The following is a 9,240-nucleotide window of genomic DNA, read 5'->3' as shown; positions in this document are numbered from 1 at the left end:
AACTCAAAAAAGATTTACAAATATAATTAGAATTTGCTGTCAGGATAATGAAGAGATACCTCAAAAATATGGTCTTAATAAAAATCTTCAAAGAAAAAGAAAATATCAATTTAGAAAAAGAAAATATTATCCAAACTGGAGAAAAAAGAGGTATTTTAGGAAGGAAAATAACAATAAAAACAAAAGACAAAAAAATAACTATTGCCCAAATAAAAAAGAAAATTGTAAGTGTTGGTATTGCCAAGAAGAATGACACTATGCAAATGAATGTCCAAAAAAGAAGGATAAAAAGAATCTTACTAAACAAATAGAAATTGCTAAGTCTTGTTTCATGGAACCATCAGAGGAATCTGATGATAACTTAGACTATATTTTTGAATATGTCTCAGAAACAGACTCAGAGATTGAGTAATAATGCCACATTTATTACTATAAAAATAACATAAAAGTTTATAAATGCTTTCATAGATTCTGGAGCAACACAATGCTTTGCTAGTTCAAATATAAAACTTGATTGAAAAAAATTAAAGAAACCATTAAGAGTTAGAATAGCTGACAAATCAATACATAAAATTGACAAAAAAGCAGAGATGGCTAAAATTTTTATTCAAAATTATAGGTTCATTGTTCCATCTATATATATGTTAGATTCTGGAATGGATTTTATCATAGGAAATAACTTTTTAAAGCTATATCATCCATTCATTCAAGAATTAACATATATAGTTTTAAAAGCTCCACATGATTCTTCAATAAATCAAAAATCAAAATGTATAAAAATACCAACTACTACTATAGATAAGATCTTAAAATTTAAAATATTTTCTATATTAGAGAGATGTTATTTAAATTTATACTTTCAGATAAAAATTCCAAAAAATAATCTTGAAACAAAGATAGAAGAACTTCTGGATGAAATTTGTGCTGAAAATCCTTTAGATATTAAAAATACAAATAACGAATTAGTAAGCATTAAATTAAAAGACCCTACAAAAGAGATAAATGTTCCAAATAAAGTTCCCTATTCCGCAAGAGATAGAGAAGAGTTCTCATTAGAATGTAGAGATCTTTTGGAAAAAGGAATTATAAGATTAAGTAAAAGTCCTCATGCAGCTCCAGCCTTTTATGTTGAAAACAATAATGAAATTAAAAGGGGAAAACGAAGAATGGTTATTAACTATAAGAAGATGAATGAAGCAACTATTGATGATGCTCATAAACTTCCAAGAAAAGATTCTATTTTAGAAAAAATCAAAGGAGCAACTTGGTTTTCATCTCTTGATGCAAAATCAGGATATTGGCAACTTCGTTTAGATGAAGAAACAAAGAAATTAACTGCTTTTACTTGCCCAACAAAAGAATCAACAAGTGTGTTGCTCTATGAATGGAATGTTTTACCATTTGGATTAAAACAAGCCCCAGGTATTTATCAAAGATTTATGGAAGAAAATCTAAAAGAGTTAAATGAATTTGTTTTAGTGTACATTGATGATATACTAATTTTTACAAAACAAGATAAGGAAGATCATCTTCAAAAATTATTAATAGTTTTAGAAAGATGTAAAGAAAAAGGATTAGTTCTTAGCAAAAAGAAAGCAAGAATAGCAAAACAAGAAATAGAATTTCTTGGATTAATTCTATCCACCCAAGGAAAGCTAAAACTTCAACCAAATGTTCTAGAAAAGGTAAATTTATTTCCTAATAAAATAGAAGATAGAAAATAATTACAAAGATTTTTAGGGTGTATAAATTATATTTCTGATCAGGGATTTTTAAAGAATATAACAGAATACACTAAAAGCTTATTTCCAAAAATAAATACTAAAAAAGAATGGAAATGGGATGAAAAAGACAGTATGCAAATTCAAAGAATTAAAGAATTATGTGAAAAACTTCCAGAACTTTATATTCCAGAAGAAAATGACTACTTAATAGTAGAAACAGATGCCTCAGACATAACCTGGTCAGGATGTCTAAAAGCTAAGAAAGTTATAAAAAGCTTGGAACGAGAAAAAGAATCACTAGATTCTAAATATTCCCCAAAGGAATTACTTTGCAGGTATATTTCAGGGACTTTCACTCCAACAGAACAGAGATATACCACTCATGAAAAGGAAACTCTAGCAGCAATTAAATCTCTTAAGAAATGAAAAATTGATTTACTACCCAAAGAATTTACATTAAGGACAGATTCAAGTTACATAACAGGTTTAAAAAATAAAACAATTGCTGAAATCATTAAAAAATCCACCCAAGATAAAAAATATTATGTAATTTATAATGACCCCATGAAAGGAGTATATGATGCCTGGGAAAAAGCAGCAACATTCACACATCAATTAAAGATAATTCATAAAGGAGGGTTTCTAACATTGGAAGAGGCAAAGGAATCCTTTAGGGAATATGAAGCTCTCCATCCAGAGTAAACCCTAAAAAGAGTAGATAAAGCTCCAATTCAAACCCAGAGAACAGGGATAATAAGAAACATTCCTACAAGGGCTGAAATCAAGGAAAAGAAAAGGGTTTGTAGATCAAATCTCAAAGAAACCCTTAACATAGTCCTGAATTGGACTGAAGAAAAAAGGGCAATTTTGGGATACTATCCTATTGCCAAAGAAAAGCTAACAAAACTGGTTATATTTCCAGATGCTTCCCCATCGGATACCTATCAGTTTTTCCAGTATGGATTGATTGATACAATTTTAATTTTTAATGATCTAAAAATTATTAGTGAGTAAACAAATTGAGTAAACAGATTGAGAAAATTAAGGATCAACAAAAAAGATCTAAAATTGGATGGATTCATATTAGTACTATACAAGTCTTAATCAAATCTACATATATGAAAGGAATTAATTCACCAATAAGCTTAGCAATCTGTGACAAAAGAATTACTGATGACCCAATAGATCAAATAATTGGAATTGTTCATGGAAATTTGAATGATCCAATAGATCAAATAATTGGAATTGTTCATGGAAATTTGGCAAACGTAAATGTTAAATTCAATGCCCATCTTGGATATGCTATACCTTTATCAACTGAAAACCTTGGAAGATCTATAAGTTTGGCTTATAAATTTCATAGAAAGAATCTAATGGAACAAGACGATGAACCTTTTTCAATTACATATGCAATAAATTATGCTTTAACAAATAGCCATCATAGTATAATATTTAAAAACAAAGAAAGAATTTATGTTGATGAATTATTTCAGAAAATTATAAAAACAGAAATACCAAAATATAAAGCTATTGAAAACCCAATTTTGTTATTAAAAGAACCATCAGGAAAATTAGTTTCATCGAATTTTCAAATAAGTAATAAATAAAGAAAAAATATATGTAACTTATCAAGACAAGAAACAAGAGCTCTTTGAAAGAGAAAATCGGTTGAATTATTTACAATTTTCTGAAATAAATCAAAGAGCATTTGAAGCTCTAAAAATAATTTATGACAAGTTAAAAAGAGAAGTTGAAGAGCTAGAAAAATTAATAGAATCTCTAGAAAATAGTAATGAATCGATGATAGAATTTGCAGAAATTCTAAGATAAATAATGAAGCATACAAAGATTGAAAGACCAGAAAATAAAATAAAAAGAAAAAGGGCGAAAAAATTAAAAAGTAAAATAAAGGAGTATAAAAGGGAATTAAATAATCTTCAGATCGAAATTGATGACCTTATAATAAAAAGGATAGAAATAAGAATAAATATAAACAAGTTGGAGTTAAACTTAAAAAATTTATAAATGCTTGGAAAACCATATTATGATTTAAAAGAATTAAAGCTGTTAAAAGAAAAAATGGAAAATGAAGTTGAAAAATTAAAAAGATATTTAGAAACAACAGAAAGTATAGAAATAAAAGAAGTTTTTGAGGATTTAAAAAATTATATTAAAGAAAAAGACAAACAGATAAAAGATTTTATATACAATAATCTATGCAAAAAAAATATTATAAATTAAAACAAGATTGAAAAATCAGAATTATAAATACTAGTAATACGGTCAATACTTTTTATTATGAATTGGCAAATTATTCGAAGAGTTAATAAAAATTTCGAAAAAGAAATTAAAAGAAAAGACGACTTTAAAAATTGGTATCAGAGCAAAGTTAACGATTAAGGATAACACTTTCTCTTTAAACAACACTTTTAATGACACGTTTTTTCAGCTACAAAAAGACAAAAATCTGTACAAACACATCTGTACACTAGATGGCCTTATTATACATTATACATGCTTATAAAAGCTATATATTGTGTAATTATGCATCATATGTGAATCAGTCATCAAGGGAGATGACACTTTTTCTTAATACAAAATTGAGAAGATAGCATGACGTGTGGGGTGTGGTACCAGCGGCGGTTCTTGACATACATATTGGTAAAAAAGGTTGCATGGCTTTCCAATGAGTTCTTCTTGTGATGTGTGAATTGTCCCATTTATGGGAAAAAGGGTTTGGTATTCGATACCTAATTCAGTTCAGTGCCAGATGGTAACGGTTATCTTTTAAGTCATTCCAAGCTGAGAAACATAGTGTATATATTAGGCTTGGCTTAAATTAATGCTGCAAATTAAGGTTACAATTATATATATTCTTCTCATTTCACACGCCTTTGCTTAGGAAAACTGATAAGGAGACAAACTTGGGAACTTGGGCAAGGATAATTTGGAAATAAAAAAAAAACATACTATACCCAGTTTGGTAAAGGGATCCTTTATGTTTTTGTGGACAAAGGTAGCTTGGTGACAATGATAAATGTTCCCCGGAAACAAAAAGTAACAGCTTTACTAGGGAATTAAAGAGCATGTGTTTCAACTAACTATATGTTTTAGAATACTAAGTCGGTGTTTGAAAAAGAGAGCGAAAGTAAATTAAATTTTTGTATTATTTTTGATATAAAATATATAGAATTAAATTATATTTTAATATTTTATTTTATCAAAGAAGAAAAAATGAGATTAAATTTAAAATTTAAAAAATTGAATAAAAATAATTTTTAAAAACAAATATTATTAAAATTTTAGTTTTTATTTTAAAAAATTTCAGTCTCTTATATTTTTATTTTTTAAAAATATTAAAAAATTGAAATTTTATATTTAAAAAATAAAATTTAATTCTAATATATAACTATTAAATACACTAATGAATTCCAGTTTGTATTAGAACTCCAAACGCTACCTAACAAAAGTGTACAGAAAGCCAAGGATTATGCTTGTTGAATATGAAACTTTGTGTATCCCAATGGGGGTTGAATGTATCATGTGAACATATTGTTACATCATACATAGTTCCAAAACCATTATTTAGGACAAACGATATTCTCTAGTATATTTAATTTTGGGAAACTATAATTTCGGTGCTCTAAACGGAAATCCAATAGAAAAGTATTTTATTTATTATTTTTGCCTTAACATTTATGTTTTTCTTTTAAAAAGTGTTTATTGAATGATGGGCCTGGGCCAGTCCATGCAACCTGGAGCGGGTCCCATTTTCTGGCGTTTCTTCAACGGCTTTGTCATTAAAGAACGGAGAGGAAGCTGTCAATCAGTTACAGCCGTTCGATAAACTTTACGAGGAGAAACGTAAACCGTCCGATTCGGTGCCGATCGCAAGGAATATTCTTTTGAAGATAAGTTTGCCGCGGCCATGATTCGGCTGACAGCTCTCCCATCCCCGCCGGGTCCCTGACACTTAACATTTTTTTAATAAAAAAAAATAAATAAATACGACTAAAATATTATAATATATGCTCTTCAAGATGATTACTAAAAGAAAATGCCAAATTTAAGGGAAAAAACAAGCTTAAAACGTGTTTCATTAAAACAATTAGCGTCTGCTTATTGGGACTTTTCATTTTATATGTTTTAAGTATTAATATAATTTATTGAAAAAATCATATATATAATACAATAAATAGAACAAATAATATACTTTAGTTAGTAAGTAGTGCATAAAAATATAATTTAAAGAGAGTAACTTCAATTACTTTTAATATACGATTAATCTTATCTAATCATTTCTTTACATTTAGTGACTAAATTATAAGAAATACTTGTTAGCGTTGAATATTTGGTAGTTTTTGCTTTAAAAAAAGAAAAAGAAAAAACAATGGACGGCCAAAAAGAAAAAAAAAAAACAATGGACGGCATCCAAAACTAAATAAATAAAATAAAATAAAGGTAAACAACGGCTAAGTGGCTAACCCACTAAATAATAATAAAATGAAACAACGGGAACAGCAATTTGCTCATCACGTACCAACAAAATAAAGACACGTTTCAATCCTTCACGAATTCAAAGAGTTAGCGAGGGTAATGTTATCACAGAATCTCCCTCACCAGCTACCTCACAAAGTTAAGCCTCAAGTCTCAGCTTTTCCCAATTCAGAGACTCTATATGCAAAACACCAAAACGAAACCCTAAGTCAACTTTTTATCGATCTCGATCGATTCGATTCTTCTTCAAGGTCCCTTCTTTCACTCCTTCGTTCTCTCGATTTTTTCTTTTTCGGATAATTTCTGCGTTTTTTCTTGACGAAAATTCAACAGAATTATGTTTCATTTTTTACAATTTTATTTTGGTTGCCTTTTGTGGACAATCTGAAGATTGGTGAAGTCTTTAGTTTCGATCTATTCTGTAGATTAAGGATCTAACGTATTTTATGAGGTTTACATCTTTTTTATTTTTTGAAGTTCGCGGGAAAATGGAAATAATTTTTCCTTGACTCATTTTTGTATGATGATGGTGTTTGATTTTGCTGTTGATAGGGTCCAGGTGAAGGGATGGAATGATAGATGGTAGTTTTTTGCTATTTTTATTCATTTTTAGTGATTTTTAGTTGTAAGCAGTGATGTAGGAAAATGGAAGGATTTGGAGGAGAAAGACTTCGATGGGTCTTGGTTTATTCTGTCCTCCATCCCCCTCTCCCGAAACCACAAATTCTTTTTAATTATTGTATTTTATTTTTCATTTATATGGAAGGATGTTAGCTAATTGGCTGTTAGTTTCTTATTCCCATATGGATATAAAGGAGATGATGAGAATATATTTCTGATATTGGAATTTCTGGTTTTCCAGTTATGGGTACTTTTGGTGTTAGATTCTACTTACTATATGCAGCCTGCAGGTTATTTAAGATAAATTGGTCAAAGTTTTCTAATAGCATGATACAGCTTGATTTAAGAAAGAGAACTAAATGTTTATTGTCACAACAAAATAATTAGATTGGGGAAGGAGAGGATAAATGGTATTGGGAGTGGGTGATGGGAGTTAGTTATTTGAGAATTGAGATTAACTATGTCAGGATTATAAGAATTTAATATCTGCATTCTGCCTTTATCCAAATTTTTTATTTTATATTTTATCTTGGAGAAACATGCTATTGTAAAAGGTGTAGTTATTATGAGATATTAGTGCACAAATAACTACTAATTCTGTTATTTGTAGATGTTTTGCTATCTAAAATTTTCATTTGATATGCATTGCTTGTCTGCTCGATATTTTGAAATTGTATTGTCGTTCTTCTTCAATGTTGTATCTTACTTCATAATTTGTAATCTTCCTCCACAGTAAAACATCTAAAATGAGCCGTCCCCAGGAACCACACAGACCATTCTTTCCTTTTGGAAATCCTTTCCGGATGATATCACCTAAAGGATCTACCTTGTCTCCTCAACTTCTGGCAGTATTACATGCCTTTGAGGTAACTCTGGGAGAAAGGCTGAAAAAGCTTATGCCCAAAAGCAATGATGAGATACTCAGTTTATCTTGGATGACTTTGGCTATGCAAATGCTTAGTGAGACTCATAATGATATTAAAACCCTCATAGCAGATCTTGATCTTCCTGTTCATGATTGGGATGAAAAATGGATAGACGTGTACTTGGACATCAGTGTAAAATTGCTAGATATATGCATTGCATTTAGTTCTGAGTTATCACGCCTGAACCAGGGTAATCTTTTACTTCAATGTGCATTGCATAATTTGAATTCTTCCTCTCCAAAGCAGTTTACCCGAGCTCAATCTTCACTTGATGGTTGGAAGAAGCATATTGATTCTAGGAACCCTAGGATTGAAAAATGTGATGGAATCTTGGATAATCTTGTTGGGTCACTTGATCTGCCAAAGGTCAAAAAGTCTCCCAAGGGGAAGGTTTTGATGCAAGCTATGTATGGAGTAAAGGTTCAGACAGTATTTGTATGTAGTGTATTTGCAGCGGCTTTTTCAGGCTCGACTAAGAAGTTGATAGATTTGGATGTGGCTGAAATATATACATGGGCTCCAGAATTTAAAAGTTTGCAAAATCTTGTAAATGAGGAAGTTAGAGTTAGATTTTCTAGTGGGCGATTTACTGTGTTGAAGGAGTTGGAAGCAGTTGATTCTGCTGTTAAGGAATTATACCCTATTATCCCTGATGTGATGGAACCCATTGAGACAGAATTGGATCTGAAGACTGTTGAGCAATTAGGCAGAGTGACGGAGAAGCTTTCAGAAGGATTAGATCTTCTTGCAAAAGGAGTGGATGGCTTTTTCCAAGTGGTCTTGAGCAGTCGTGATGCCTTACTATCTAATCTTAGATCAGGTGGAACTGTCTATGATCGTGGCTCCGGGGGTAATATAGGTGTGCAAGCAGTCAATTGAATGTCTTGCAGCCTGACCTTGGTACATACTAAAGCATATAGGTACTTGTTTTTCCATTTTATGATTGATGTTTTTCAATCTTGTTTGGCTTATTATGGTGTCCAAGTTAGCATGAGTAATAGGTTATATGGTTGTTCTATGGTGCTAAAATGTACATGTCTATTGCTATGTGTAATTGCATACAATAATATATATATAAGAAAGTTGTATTGTGCCCAAAGATGTTTATTCCTGTGCGATCTGGCAAATCATTGTAGTCATCAGCATGAAATCTCTGGCTATCCATTTCCCTTCTGGCAGCAAGTGTCCTCTTATGAGTTGTGGCGTGTTTTGTGCTTATGTTGTTACTCATATAGCATGCTATTATACATTTATGTTATTTTTTGTTGGTGAGCTTGCATTTACATCTGGGATTTTTTGAGCCTGAAAGTTGATTAACATTTTTATTAGGGCATTGTAGTTCTTTTGTTGTTTCATAGACTGGACTTTTGGTATGTGTGTGTATATCACCCTGAAGCAGTTTTGATTGAATATCATAGAATGGAACACGTCTATATCACTTACCTTTTCGTATGATATGTGATCTGACACTG

General features: G+C 30.3%; 1 protein-coding gene across 1 annotated transcript; it reads left to right on the top strand.

Moving 5' to 3' along the window:
• The first annotated feature begins 6,298 nt into the window (after positions 1-6,298).
• Positions 6,299-8,867, top strand: LOC107485864 (protein BPS1, chloroplastic). Its single transcript, XM_016106404.3, has 2 exons — positions 6,299-6,472; positions 7,576-8,867. The coding sequence occupies exons 1-2, from the start codon at positions 6,321-6,323 to the stop codon at positions 8,645-8,647; spliced, it is 1,224 nt and encodes a 407-aa protein (XP_015961890.1). The 5' UTR covers positions 6,299-6,320; the 3' UTR covers positions 8,648-8,867.
• Positions 8,868-9,240: the final 373 nt, after the last annotated feature.

This window comes from Arachis duranensis, chromosome 4 (assembly GCF_000817695.3).
Source record: "Arachis duranensis cultivar V14167 chromosome 4, aradu.V14167.gnm2.J7QH, whole genome shotgun sequence".
Classification (NCBI taxonomy): Eukaryota; Viridiplantae; Streptophyta; class Magnoliopsida; order Fabales; family Fabaceae; genus Arachis; species Arachis duranensis.
This window is presented reverse-complemented; position numbering and strand designations above follow the sequence as displayed.